Source organism: Nipponia nippon, unplaced genomic scaffold (genome assembly GCF_047370975.1).
Source record: "Nipponia nippon isolate SJK-2023a ecotype South Korea unplaced genomic scaffold, ASM4737097v1 scaffold_6, whole genome shotgun sequence".
Lineage (NCBI taxonomy): Eukaryota > Metazoa > Chordata > Aves > Pelecaniformes > Threskiornithidae > Nipponia > Nipponia nippon.
The window spans coordinates 51,543,149-51,558,617 of NW_028262380.1; the positions used below are offsets into that span (position 1 = coordinate 51,543,149).

At 36.5% G+C, this 15,469-nt stretch overlaps 1 protein-coding gene across 6 annotated transcripts in view; it reads left to right on the plus strand.

Moving 5' to 3' along the window:
• CCSER1 (coiled-coil serine rich protein 1) overlaps positions 1–15,469 on the plus strand; it is a 711,885-nt gene that overhangs the window by 444,781 nt on the left and 251,635 nt on the right. For 4 of the 6 annotated variants that reach the window (XM_087737605.1, XM_087737607.1, XM_087737606.1 and 1 more), the window contains one exon: positions 1,807–1,884. In XM_087737605.1, coding sequence (XP_087593731.1) covers positions 1,807–1,884 — 78 coding nt within the window. Of the gene's footprint in view, positions 1–1,806; positions 1,885–8,693; positions 8,897–9,593; positions 9,688–15,469 lie in introns of those variants that run through there. The other 2 variants (XM_087737609.1, XM_087737608.1) reach the window with 2 other exon arrangements.

Consider the following 15,469-nt stretch of genomic DNA (forward strand, 5'->3'; position numbering starts at 1 on the left):
GAACTTGGATGTATTAAAAATGGATCTCACTGCATCTACACAGTCAAATGAGCAGCTCACAGAAAGAAATGGATTTGATTATTCCAGCCTTCCTAGCTTTCCCAATTAATTGGTCACCTTAGTGAAGGTTTTGAGTTCTTCTTGGTTTTTTTTCCCAGTTACTTCAAAATATGTGTTTGTGAATCCACAGAGAAAGTACACAAACGTTAAATTTGATGAGATCCACAGTTTAATACTGGTTTTGGTCCAATCATAATGTTACTTGAATATTCAGTCTCTGTGAACGTCTGGATTTGTAACTAGAAAATTCATGCTGCTTCTGAGCAGTAAAATGTTATTGTCTGAATAAGAAAGTAGATATATAACAATGTCTGTTTTCTAAACACGTAAACATGCTGCGGGCAGTGGACTAGTAAATTCAGACCTGGAGAAGATGAAGCTTTTCTGTCGGAAATGAGATTACCTTTGCTATGAATTCAGTTTTAACTCAGTAGTTATATCAGCAAGGTTGGGCACAAGTTGTCTCGTACCAGTGAAGTGATCAGTGTGAATTCTGTTCTCCTCCCCCTGCCCCCAGTATCTGAAGAATTGAAATACTGGAGATGGGGTCATTTAGGTGTTGTCTTCTGCCTGCTGTTCACATGCTTTTGGCCAAAATTCACTTAATGTAATGATGTGCATCTTGCCTTCAATAACATTTGATTTTTAAAATATACAGAAGAGCTTATAAAGGAAAACACAAATCAGACAATAGCTGAAAATAATAACATTTCTGTGTCTTTATTTCAGTAAAAGCTGAGATTCATTCAACTTGAGATTCCATTAACTTGAAATTCAATTTACACAAATTCTGTTTTACTGTAATACATACCTCTCAGTAACACTAAAACATACTTTTGTAGGTCTTGAGGAATTTGAGTCAAAGATAAGTATTTTGTATGGATATAGCTGAAAAATAAAACTGAATTGGTAGATAGGAAAACATAAATCAGTGCAGTAAAAGACTTTGTGTTCTCTATTCATGGAACCTTCCTCTCCTGTGTGCCTCTTCCTGCCTTATCCTGCATATTTACAGCTGTTTCATCGTATATTTTCTTCTGGAAAATAATATAGTATATGTAAGAGCTTGATGAGAATCAACATTTCTACTTAGCGATGAGTTTCAAATGAAGTACCAAAATGCTTTTTTTTTTTTTTTGTGAAGCATAATTGTGTCAAAGCAGCCAGATTTCTTTGCTCAAGCCTGTCCCAGAGATTCTACGCTACACTTCCAAAAGTGATTGAGGTACAGAGGGACAAGGATGGGAAAAGCAGAAATCAGTACAATACCCAAGAAATATTTAGGCTTTGCTAACGTGTTTGCATCAGGCAAGGGGAGGTTGTCTCAGTGTTGTGATCTGCGGTGGAGTTTGCATGTTCCCAAACATTTCTTAAAAAGAAATGGTTTCTTTGCTGTTGGAATGGTGCTGGTGTTTGCCAGAGTCTTTGCTGCTGCTCAGTGCTTTATACCTGTATCTGTTCTGGAAGAAGATTGTGTTGCATCACGCTTCAGTGAGATCCTTCTTGTGGGCCCAGCTCTACCGCATAGTCAGACTTTCTGAGTCCACTGTCTGTTTAAGCGAAAGACAAGTTGATAAACGGAAGTAACAGTAAGGAAATCAACCTCCCAGTGAGAATAGTGCCATAATAAATCTATTTCTGAACAGCTGTCCATGCATGAGTTTTGAACTTGTCTGAATATTTGTAGCTGCAAAGCCCAGTGAGGAAAAACATGACTCACCTGTGATGTGTTTTTTTGTTTTACAGGAAAAGGCTCAGTGCTCTCAGAAGGCTCTTGCTTCCCAAGCAGATAAATCCACGCAGACAGAACTCGTAGGCCATGATGTAAGTAGCTGTATCGAACAGTATTTTTTTATCATCTTTGTGGGTGTTTGGACTTCTGTCAGCCTGTTTACCTCTGCTGCTGTTGTGTCCGTGCATTGATTTAGTGGGATTTACTGGAACACCGTTGATCATTTGCTCTTAAATGATTCTAAAATAGCTTCTGAAACATGAGAAGATAATTACAATTACATGCCAGCATACCAGTGCCCTATTAATTGTATGGTTTACAAAGAGCTGAGAATTGGCATAAGTGAATGTGGAGGGATATGTATTACTGGATTGTAATTTTTTTTTCAGCATTCATTTACACACTTATTGACAATTTAATGAGGTTATTATGTTTATAATCACCATATGCTGTCCAAACAATATTTGAATTTTGGAAGGTAATGGAATAAATACAATTTTGCCAAGTGATGTTAAAATTCTGTTTCCTAAAGAGCACCTGTCAGAATTTCTGCTAGAAGGTGAATTGATAGTATGTATTCTCATGCAAGAACATAGTCAAGAAAGATTCCTTAACTGTAGTAATGTTTTTTTTCCCAGTTCTTTTTTTTCAATTAAAGTATTCTGTCTGTGGGACATTGGTTGAATGTGTGTAAGAGATTCACTTGTTCATATGACCCTTCCTGAATAATCTTTGATTAAGAATGCTATAGTGTGGAATATTTAGCACAATTCTATTCTGTGATTTGAGCAAAATCTAACAATATTTCTTACCAAAGACTGTTTTGCAAAATAAGGCTGTGGTTCTGCACTGGTGTATATCAACATGCTGCTTCAAATTTATAAAAAGAACACTGGAATTAAAGCAGGTTTTGAAACCTTCCTTTCAGTATGTTTTGTATCAGTGGAGCATTACTTTTGTCTTCTGAGTCTTCGGATAGTCTTCTGAAGACAGAAACATAAAAATTTCATGTTTTAATCTGAAAAGTTCTTGAAGACTGTCTTTTAAGCTGATTTAAGCCAGGAGTACTGACTTTTTTAAAAAAAGTAAAATACTTTGGGCAAAAATGTAGTTATAATTATTATCTTTATATGTATTACTCAACACTTGTGGGTTGTGCGTGGTTTTTTTTTTTTTTTTTCCTTTGGGTATTTTATTATTTAAGGCAAATAAGTCAGTACTTTACTCAGTGTATCTATCTGCACTAATTTCTTGTTTGTGGGTTGCCAAATGTGAACCCTTATGTTCTACTGTCTCTCTGAAATAATGTCTGTTGGAATTTACTGAAACTGTGAGGTATATATAGTAATGGTGAAAATCCCATAATATTCAAAAATACTTGAAAACATTTTTGTATGTTGCAATGCTATATCCTTTTCTTCTGGGACTAATTATCCTTAACAGCTACTTTATTAAATCTCAGATGTTAAATAAAAGTCTTCCACTAAAAATGATAATAAGGAATTTGTAGGGCTGGTTTGTTTTGGGTTTTTTTTTTGGTTGGTGTTTTTTTGGTTTTTGGTGTTTGTTTTTTGGTTGGTTGGTTTTGCTGTTGTTTTTTTTTTTAAACAGATGTGATTTATACATTTGGTAGTTCTCTCTGAATCAAGTATGTGGTATCTCATGCTGCAAAGATCCATGCTGTTAACGGATTATTATTTTTTTCCCTCCTTTTTCCAGTCTGTGTTCCCTTGCAGTTTAGGGGGGGAGGTGGTCTTTTAGTAAAGTAGACGACTGCCGATTCTGCAATAAATTTAGAACCCCCTCTCCCAAACAGATACAGTTTTCTGGCTGAGATCTGAGTATTAAAGATAATAACAATAGTTTTTAAAAATTGTTTTCTTTAGCAGCATTCTCTTCAACATTAGTGGAACACATTTTTCAGCCTTCCCTGGTAAAATGCCTCTACCATGTCATGGTTGCAATCGTATCTTTTCTTATATAGGGTGATGCAATGCAAGAACAAAAGGAAATGTGGCATGTTTTTGTAAGGAACAACACATCCATCTGTATTTTATCTTGTACAGAGTACTTGTGAAAATTGCATTACAAGGAACTGATTACGGAGAACGTTGAACTAATCTACAGAAATAAGACATGCTTACTGTGATCATCATGAAGGGAATTCAGTGGAGAAAAACGTGCAAATAAATAGTGTTAACACTTTTCATAATATTGTTAAAAACTTTTGGTCACCTGTTTATTAGATTGTGCAGCTTTCCTTCAAAGGATAGCTATTACAGGTAATGATAGGTTCAACTGTGTTTCTGTTGAAACCAACTGGCAATTACATTTGTGTTCTTTGCTTTTATATGAGATTTTAAAGAGCAAGTTGTAACCCTGACAAGTAGTATCTGTACATAATTTTATTCAGGATGTGCGTAAGTATGTATAACTACAAGAATATTGTGCTAATGTGAAGTTAGGTAAAATAGAAAAACACAAGACATCAGAGAATGCAAGATATAATTTTCACCCCATTAGTCACACATTCTGAGAATAACATACCTTGAATACTTAAGATATCTAGTTTAACAGGTAAGCAGAAAATTTAAGTTTGTTCCATTGTCACTACAGATTTGCTGCTGTAATTCCAAAAAAAAAAAAAAAAACCCAAAAAGGTCACCTGTTTTATTTATCCCTAATGCATCTTTAGAAGCTAATGATAGTCGGATAAAAGTGTTATCAGGAATTTGCGTTGCACTATTTCATCAATGTTGTACAAATATTGATATGCACTTCAGAACGTAGTATTTCAGAAATCGTTAAGTTAGTGCTTCTGTGAATAGTTCGTTTTATATGCTTTCACATTCTTTTGTTTCACCATATAAACTTAATAGTTGCCCATTCTGCAGTGTAAAAAATCCTGAGAGAGGTTAGCTCCCAAAAGAAAGCAATGCTCTGTTTTGTTTGACTTTTGGACAATGTCTCCAGTAGTTGAGAGACTATTCTTTAGCCTTGGAGTTCATTTAGATGCGTTGTTATAAGTAAATGGAAGTTCTGACTTTGACTTGGATGAGGAATGAATCCTTTCGTCTGTAGGGTGTACAGTAATGAAAAAAGGCTAGAGGCTAGTCTGTATTTAGGAAGGAATGGGTGAAGAAGGAAGAACTGCAATGTTTCAAAGGGAAGAAATGTTCTTATCTCTGTGGAGCTGCTCTGAAAAAGCTTAAATGGTGTTGACTGAGTGTTTTGGGTAAGTATTTGAGAGGTTACCAGAACGGAAGTTCATATAGCGTATTTTATCTTAGCGGATATAACATAATTACAGTCAGATTCTGGCTATCAAGATGATCAGCAAAGATTGGATCACGCGATCTCCTGCAATACCTGTAAACTGTTGGATAATACTTCTGATAGATTTCTCTGTTTTCTCCCGTGCAGCACACTGAGATTTTTCAACTTTAGAGTACTGTATTAGCAAGCAAGTGGAAGCTAAAGTCTGTAGCAGTAAAGATAATGTTTCTCATAAATAACTGTTTGAACTGGAAAGCACGCTGCTTGATCTCTTTTCTGTATTGAAATGATCAAATACGAAAGTTAATTATGGAATTAAAACATAAAGTTTAAAATGAGTTTTGATAAGGAGGAAAAAAGTCTTCCATGATGAGAAATGCTACAGTTTCCTTAAGTGATTAACATGACCACTTCGCTACTTGACTAAATTGAAAGTAAAATACCAAGTCAGCTGCTGTGTGTATTCGAGGGAAGACATTAGAAAGTAATCCAGGTTTCTTAGAAAGCTAATTGCTTTCTACTGCAGAATGTTAAGGGATCTCCACCTTATGATAGTCCTAAATTTATTCTGTTTTCCAATATGTGTATTGAGAATCGTTTAAAACATGTTAGGAATCTTGTAGAAAGAGCCATGTGTGCAACAGATTGATGTGGGAGACTGCTAAATAAATTATTAATGTGTCTTAAATAATCAATGCCAATTTAACCTCCTTCACCTTCCTTTGTTTGCAAAGCCTTATTTTATTGAAAGATCAAAGAATAATTTCGTCCATGTCAATCAGGTTACTAAAACGGACAGGAAGATGACCAGATACAGTCAACTAGCATTGTGGCTGATTGCAAGATCATGTTAAGCAATACAACTCTAGTAATGGCTGCTAGCTAAGTGGTTTATGGATGCTGTGAGGGACCGTGTTGCATTGTGTCCTCTGCTTTAGAGGGAAGAGAATACTGACGTGCTTGAACTTCTTGAGCTTTCCAGTTTAATCCAAATATATTTCTGCCTACAGTATTGCATAGTTTGTTACAGTGTGAAATGAGTTGCATTTTGCCACCTAAACCAGAAAATATATTCTGCTTCTGCTTGCCCCCGCTTTGGAGACTGATGTCCGTCTGTTATTGTACGTTACTACAAGATTATTTTTCTCCATTTACTACTTATTTTCTCTCCGAGTTTGTTTTCTAACATATGCAGTGAAATAATGCAAACTCATGCATAATATACCTTTCTCTAATGCAAAATTATTTAAAAAAATAAGTACCTTTAGAAATGAAATAAACCATTAACCATTTCGGTCTTTGCTTTGTTTGTACTTCTGTGTACGTATTCATATCTGGATATCCAAGTTGTTCTTGGCATGCTAATTCCTTTCTCACAACTTCCTCTAGCAATCATTTTCTCTTCTTCTCATGTCCAATTTCCTTTTTTTAGTATACGATTTCAAAATACCATTTCAAAATCTACATGTGTTTTAGGCTGCCCTGCTTTTGCAAATTCTGACAAACTTTTTATCCATTAATAGTGGAATTTATGCTGCAACTTTTTCGGTTTTAGTGATTGCCTCCCACTGACCCTCACCAAACATATTGCCTCACCATCAAACCCCTAGGTACTTGCTGTTTGAGTTCCATTTAGCCACGAAGTCATGAACATGAATGAATTGTTACACCTAGTACTGCTCACTACAGGGATAAACAGTTCAAGTTACCAGTGCTGAACTTGCCAGAGGATGCTTGCTTATGCTGAGGGTTTGGTGTCTGTGGTGCTATACAAAAAGTGATACAGGTTTTCACATAAATGAACTTCAAAAATAACTGGGTTCTGGGACAGAAACTGAGACTTGCTGTATGGAAAAGACAGGCTTCCACTAATCACTTCAATTCTGTGGCTGGTTATCAACAGGTATTATGCATCTAATTTTGCCATCTCTAAGAATAAAGAGCAGTAAAATTTACATTCTGTAGTGGTGCTCAATTAGTATGAATGATCTTCAGTTTTGATTTGTGGAATGCAAGTTGGCTTCTGGCTGCTTGTATAAATAAACTGCGTGCTGTATAAATATTTGTAGTAATATGTGGCTTGATGATATAACAGCTGAGTTTCCTCATAGACCAGAACTTAATATAACACTGTAGTCTCTGTACCTTTAAAAATATTGTTTTCCTGTAATATACTCTGCAATAACAGTGCAATGTTTTTCTTGCCTGTTATTTTTTCCATCTTTCTACTTATTCTACATTTCTCTGTCATAAACTTCTTCTGTCTTTGTTTCTGCAGTTATGCTGTTGCTGTCTTGCTTTTAAAGTGCAATAAAATATGAGGTACTTAGAAATATCGACTAGACTTGCTGTCACTGACTTTTGCTTAGGTGTCTCGGGGTGGGGGAGAGACGAAGGGGAAGAAGGAAAGGAGGGTGTTTAGTTATTACTAGTTATTCACCCTAGAAATTCTTTTTTTGAAGATAGTGCTTTTCCAACTTCTTCTGCTTTAGCTCCATCACCGTCTTCTCCTTAGAGTTCTCCAGAAGTTTACTTTTTCACTTAAGCATATCTATCTAGACATTTTGTATCATTTCTTATTTTTACTTTAATTTCTGTGTAGTACTTATAAGTAAGACTTACTAAAACGTTATTGCAGTAGTATATTTTCAGCATGTTAACGTTACATTGTTTCTATCATAAAGATGCTACCAGGCAGTTCATGACATCTCTAAGTATTAATTAAATGAGCAGTTATCCCTAGAATTAATGACATGTTTTTACTACATCCACCCTGACCTCTTATGCTAAGGATAGAAGGAAGTAGGACACTGACAAACAAGACCTTTCAATAGTTTTTACTGGATTGAAATTAAAAAGCCATCCTTGTCCCACTAGATTATACCTTGCTGACTCTGTTCATGCATTGTGCTGAATACTGGTAGTGTCCTATTTGTAAGGCCAGAGAATGGTTTGGGAATATCGTAGCAGCACTGAAATCTTTTGAATTTTGTTCAAAAGAATGAACTGAGAATTTATTAAACTGCATTCAATAACAATCAGAAATTCTCAAACATAGCAATGTTTCGCAATAGGATTTGAGTATATTTTCTTAAAAACTTGGATTCACCTTGAAGAAAAGATCAACAAGCAAAATTCAGAAATGAGTCATGGATAGCCACTGTACTATAAAGCAACGTGTATGGCTTTTGTCATATTAGTACGTTTAGAATGAGTGCTTTTAAATGCAGAGTGTTGTACTTGCACAGTGTTATCATAATGTGGAAATGTTTTCGTATTGTGTGCATGCTGCATGTAGATTTCCTCTATTAGCATAAACTAGCTCATTCTGGTGACCTTTTTCCTGTACAAACATGGCATCTGTTGTACATGACTGTTTTCTAACTAGAACTGTCATGCACAAGCTGACGAGTCATATTTCTGGTTTTGTATGCATTGTCACTTAATTCCTTGTTACGTTGATCGTTGGTGTGAAAGAAGCTTTGTTATTACATGCTGCCTGCATGACTGCATACAGCAGAAATGATCATTTTTCATTTAACTTTGTTTTGCCATCAAACCATGCATCTTTAAAATTTCATTTTTTTTTCTTTTCTTTCTTTTTTCTGTTTTCTTTTTTTTAAAGGCCCTGTGGAATTCTCCATGTTCTGAAGGCTTAGTTTACAAACCTATCAGCATCTCATTGGTTCCATCATTATTAAATTAAAAAACAACATCTGGACACTCTGCACTTATGGATTTAATTAAATACTGCTGTATATGAAATGAGCTGCGAGTTACCCTTACTGGCAAAATGCTACTACTTAATATATTATTTGTATTATCAACAGTCAAACATGACTTTTTTGGCAGTAATACCTTCATTATTAAATACATCTATGAATAAATTATTAGTAAGCTATCACAAAGTTATTATCTGCAATAAAACTCAATTATTCTCATCATTTTGTGCAATTAATCATCCATTGGTGATTCACTATAAGAAAATACTTCAGTGATGCTTGTCTCCAAGATTGAAAAATACGTCTTCAAGATCTGGAAACTTAAGGAAGCTATTAGTTTTTAAAACCTGTTTTTTTTTGTTTTGTTTTTGTCTTCCAGTAATACTATTTTTGCAGCAATTGTGAATACAGGGTCAGCATCTTTCAATATGTGCTTTATTTGATGAATGTTCATAATTACATATGTAATTTTGACGTGTGATTCGAGAGACAGTTCTGCAGAGGATTTGGTAATCTTTTACAAAGCCAGAATTTATTCAGCTTTATCCCAGGAGATGGAGAGCTGATCCTAAAAACGTACATTCTGATTTTCGAATCAGTTAGAATCACAGCTTTACTCTACTTTTTATCTTATTGTCTGAGTACTTCAGCTTCTAAGAGATATTGCTAAGACAGCACTGATACACGTGAGCAAAGTGATTATTGTGTTTGCTGGACATGACAGTGCTACTTGAGTGGATAGATGACGTAGTCTCAAGGGGGTGGGGTGGTATAATTCCTGGTTTATGGCTTTATTAAGGAAGAAGTCAGAAGCAAACTGGAGAGTTCACCACAAACCCTGTCACCACTATTAGTTGCTTCAGTGTTCCCTTACCCAGGATTGACTTCATTCACCCGATATTCTACACCCACCCTTACCAGGTAAGATAAGAAAGTGCTTGTGCCATCAGTATTCTTAAAACTTTCCTGCTAATACGTTTTCGTACTAACAAGAGATGATACTTGAATCTTGTTACTAGGCCATTTTGATCAGGCTTCATAGTGTATAATAATAACAGCTATTCAACTGGAGCAACTGTTTAGCATCTGTGGCTTTTATTTCAAACAGAGGACAAACTACTCTCATTTAAAAATAACATTTCACCGGTTATTCTTAAATGGACCTGAACTCAAAATAAAAGCAAACAACTAAATATTCATGCAAGTCTTTAAAGTGAATGAGCCTTCTTCACAGGTGATGTTGCATTATGTTGGCTGATTCTGTACCACTTCACATGGTGTTTGTCGTGGTTTAGCCCCAGCTGGCAACGAAGCCCCACACAGCCGCTCGCTCACTTCCCCTCGGTGGGATGGGGGAGAGAATCAGAAGGGTAAAAGTGAGAAAACTCATGGATTGAGATAAAGACAGTTTAATAGGTAAAGCAAAAGCTGCACATGCAAACAAAGCAAAACAAGGAATTCATTCACTCCTTTCCATAGGCAGGCCGGTGTTCAGCCATCTCCAGGAAAGCGTAATAATAATAATAAGCTTTTTACCTGTTCCTCCGAAGTCTGTGAAAGAATACTTAAAATACTCAAACAGCTGGTGTATGTCTAAACCTGTTGCCTGATAGAGGTGTCGCTAGCAGCTGTCATTTCAGTGTAAAACTGAACACAGCCCTTTGACTTTGGGGGTAGAGTATAAGAGTTGGGATTTTAACTTTCCCAGGAAATTACCCATCATTTCCTTTATTGCAATTTCTTTGTTTCACTCTCATTTTTCTATAACTTTACAAAACAGTATGAACCAATAAGAAATTACTCAAGTTCGGTTTTTTGCTCACATAGCATTCAAACAGTCTGGAAAAAAGTCATGATGGACAAGTGATATTCAGACTTCAAGGAGACACGATCAGTGTGGGCTTTGCCCACACTATATGCATAGACAAGAACTTAGTGTTAGTCTAATTAAAGTCTTAACAGTCTGATCAAAGATTATTTTTTTTTATTATTCCAGTTACAGTGATACTAGCATATCTAGTTCAAACATTCAAAAATTAAATGTACATAAAGTTCATAGTACCTAGTCCTTTCTTTGATGTATCACTCACTCTTGGACAGCCTCTCTTGTGAAGGTCAATGGCTTCAGGTTGGTTGTGGGAGTGGTAACACTGCAGTAAGTCTGGTATCACATCTCCTTGGCAGGAGTCTGATGTTAATATTGATGATTTCTTTCTCCTCATTCTGGAATCTGGTTGGGCTCTCTCTGTTTGTTAACATGTTGTACACCTTGCTCTTTGTCATTGATTTCAAGTTCACATGACATTTCTGTTATCCTTACAAGTGGCTTTACCACTCTTCAAAGGTTTCTTTCCTTTGATGGTAACTGGCCGTTGTTGAGTTCTTCATAGTCCTGGGGTGTCTGGTATCATCCAGTGCCTGTAATTATTTAGATTGCTCATTACAGGAAGATCATTCTTCACAGAGTAACTGCTTGTTACTGGTATCTGTAAGATACAACCATATAGCTGATAAAGCCACCCCTGCAGGCCGCTGCTACCAAAACCTTACCGTGTAAGCCCAATGCAAGGTGTTACACCACACAACTGTGAAAAGCTGAACAACAGCTGGTGCAAAAAAGATAGTCATTAGATAACTGCTCTTAAGAGCTAAAGCAAATATCCAAGCAGGCCAGACAAAAACAAATCTTGATGCCCATGTTGTTAGCTTAATCCAAGGTCTGTGTCTTGTTACAAGCAATGGCAACACTGTGTTAACTGGGATACAATGGTAAAACGGTATTGGCAAAATACTTTGTTCTCATTCTGAGCATTGATATTTAACAAGTGCAGAGGTTTGTTATTTTAACTAGCACACATTGTTCTTTCTCCATTTGGTGGAGAAAGGTCTCAAAAGGAGAAAGGAGAATGGTCTCAAAAAGCCTGGGGTAGGATGGAGAGGCAGAAAGATTACATCCTGCTTGAACTGAAGGGAGATTTTCTTTCATTTGACAGTGGGTTTTTTGTTGTTTTTTTTGGTTTTTGTGTTGGTTTTTTTTTTAAAAATAAACTTCTGAAGCAATTTCAATATGAAAACGTGCAGAACAGTGTAAATACTGGTATATAAATTATTCTGCTGTACCTCAATATTCATTTGGGCCAATGAAGAATTCCTGTAGCTTACAATGTTTACAACAGGTCTCTCAAATATTTTGAAACATAATCATTGAGGCTGTTTGTGGGCATAGGTACTGTGTGCATGGTGAAAGGACTGGAAATTTTGTTGTTCTCAAATAGTTAGGAGATCAGTGGCTTAGCTTCTGGAGCTGAGTTTACCCAGTGTTAACCAATGGTTTTTAGGTGTATGTACACTATTTTGTCATTTAGATTATGGTTTAAACTTTGCAGTATGCTTTAGACTTCTATGTAAGTGTTAAAACTGAGAGCTTAGAAGCAAAAAGTTAGCATCCAATATATGGCCTATGTTATACCACTAATAGAAACAGAAAATGCCATTCTTATCCCTGAGCTGTTACTAGTACTTTCTCAATAGAAGTGCAGTGAGAACTATATCTAGGCTGTGTACTCTGCCTTCATTTCAATACAGTGCTCTTTTAGTATTCCTTTATTCATTTCTAGTAATGGAAGTTTCTACTTCTTAAGAGTCAACAGAATATTAACATTAATGATAAAACAGCAAGAAGAAGCACGAAGGGAAAGGATTATAAATGAGATTTGGGGAATAGTAATACGTTTCTTTTGTAGCGTACAAAAAGGCATTAAATTGAAAACAGAATCTACTGGATACCAGCAATAAAAGGAAAAAAAAAAGTTCTGTTTGGTTACTAGCAAATGCACTGCAAAAAAACTTGCAAACATGTATTTCTGTGTGTGCATGTATTAAATCATGCTAAAGTTGAAAGCACTTGAATTCGATGCCATATCACAACTTTATATTCAGTACCAGCTTCATTACTTTCAGGGAGAACTTTATTCATCTAAAAACATCCATGAAAAACTTGGTGGTGCTGTTAATGTTAACTTTCATGACGAAATTAAGTGATAGCTTCATATTTGATGCTAAAACAGGAGGGCTTGATCTATGTTGTGTAATGGTGCATACACATTATCGAATATTTGGAGAGAAATCCCAACACCTTCACTGACATAATATTATGTTTTAAGTGAAGAATGAGGAAAGCACAACTGCATGAGAGGAACAGATGACAGAGGCAGTAGGATCTTCGTAGCTTAAATATATGAAACAATTTTAAGTGCACACATTAGAGATATGAGCTTCCCAATGTGCAAGTATTATGAAGTGTCCATGTGAATATATATTTGTGCATCTGTGTACATCTATATTTCATCTTCCAGTCTGTTACATGATTGAGGAGAAATGATTAAAGCAGAGACAAATCTACTATGGGAGTCCCATCAGGTTATGAATAAATTCTTCAAAGAGAACCCCTAAGAAATTGCCAAATTTCAGGTATTACAGAAATAAAGACAACATGAAGAAAGACAGGTTTTGTTGGTTAGAGTGGAAGTTTGCAAAAGGACCAATTCAATGGTCCTATCTGGCCCCAGTGGAGTCAGCTTTTAAGATTCTGTATGTTTTGCAAGCACCCAGGTACCCTGAAAATACTCAAGTAACTGCAGAACATGAATAAAAATCCTGAGACTAATGGTGAACACTTGGCTCTTCAGATGTTGTCATATATCTACTCATAATCCCAGTGTCAATTTTTTTGAAGGCTTGTAGAACTGTTCCCTGATTCTAGAAGGTGATTACTGGGGAAACAGCAACTAACAGGTTAGTTGCCTACCAAAGACTTTCACATATGTGTATAGCAAAATAAATCCAGGAGTATTTTGATCATTGTGGTTACTGGACAGAAGTGAGCACATTGTTTCTATGTGAGAAGCTCTCTGAATTGCAAAACTAAGTATAAGACGAGCTGAAGCCACAGATAATGTTATTTATGGGACTCGTTGGAAATGATGAGAGCATCCCAGTGAGCTTGAGGCAGGGCTATGAGGTTGTATCATTTGTTCTTTCCTGTTTTTTAATAGAGAGCTGGAACTGAGGGGCTGACTGTGCTCCAGGAACTGCTCCAGCGTGCGCTCTCCATGGGCCGCAGTTCCTTCAGGGCATATCCACCAGCTCCGATCCAATGCTCTCCACAGGCCACAGCGTGGATATCTGCTCTGGTGCCTGGAGCACCTCTTCTCCCTTCTTCACTGACCTTGCTGTTCACAGGGCTTTTTCTCACCTTTTTTTTTCCTGCACTCCTCTGCGCTCTGGTGTTTTGCCCTTTCTTAAATAGGTTTTCATAGAAGTGCCACCAGCTTTACTGATGCTCACTGTGTCATTTATGGACCCACCGCAATGGTGGGTCCATTGTGGAGCTGGCTGGAAGCATCTGCGTCTGGCACAGGGCAGCCCCTGATCTCTTCTCACAGATGCCACCCTGCAGCCCTCCTGCTGCGAACACCTTGCCACATAAACCCATTACAAAAGCAAACAAAAGCAAAGCATAGCCCCACAGTTGACCTAAAGGGGGATGAATGTTAATAATCTTATAATTTTTTCACATTAGGAAATGCTTCCCTGGACTTACAGATCTGTTAATATGTGACGAGCGAGTATTATAAAATGGTTGATTAGATGTGTGAATTTAGATATGTAGCAAATTCAGAAACTAATGAAACGTAGCATAAATTCTGTTCCAAAATACCTGGATACACTGAGACTGGTGGTGTTGGTGACAACTACTGTGAATTCACCCTTGGAGTGAGAGAGACAATGTCGGCAGAACTTCCATTGGTGCCTCAGGGCAAGAGACCCTTTTTTGCTACAGGAGCTGGGCATTGCATCGAGTGTGTCAGATAGATGGTCCAAGCCCCAGAAAGAAAAGTTTTACAAATAACATAGCTCCTATTTAATGACGTTCTTGGAACAGTTAGCCTTCATGAATTACACAAAAATTGGAGTTTTGCTTACAAGCTGGCCTGAAAAATCATAGAATCATAGCATCGTCAAGGTTGGAAAAGACGCTTAAGATCATCGAGTCCAACTGTTAACCTATCACTGCCAAGTCCATCTATACCATGTCCTCGAGTACCACATCTATCCGTTCTTTAAATACCTCTAGGGATGGAGACTTAACCACTTTAAATCAATAAATTGGTAGGGATACGGTATTAAATTGCATTAATACTGGAATTCTTTCTTAATAGTATGGTGTTAAGAACACATGTTTCAATTAGAGGTCATTGGGTGTAGCTGGGACTGCGTTCAATTTATTTGGGAGAAGGTGATCTTCAATGTCAATGAAAAGGTCTAAGTTAAAAAAATATGGAAACCAGTATTTACTCTGTGCTCTGTTGGCATACAGTCTTTTCCTATTTGCATTCAAAATAATCTAGCAATCAAATTTTGTATAAATAAGAACAAATCAAAGATAGTATATTTTTAAGAAGGCAATTCTGTCGTCGTATTGGCAGTGGATTAGTGTTGCATTTAATATTACTGTTCTGGAAAATTTTTGACCTAGTGGTGTGCCACATCTTTATTAGCAGTCCTGTGTATGATGTGATTTTTCAGCACGTTTTCTGTTAAATCCATACAATACTTGAGAGTGTGGAAGCTTCTTGAGAGTGTGGAAGCTTGATGTCAGCCAAATAGGAGTTGAACA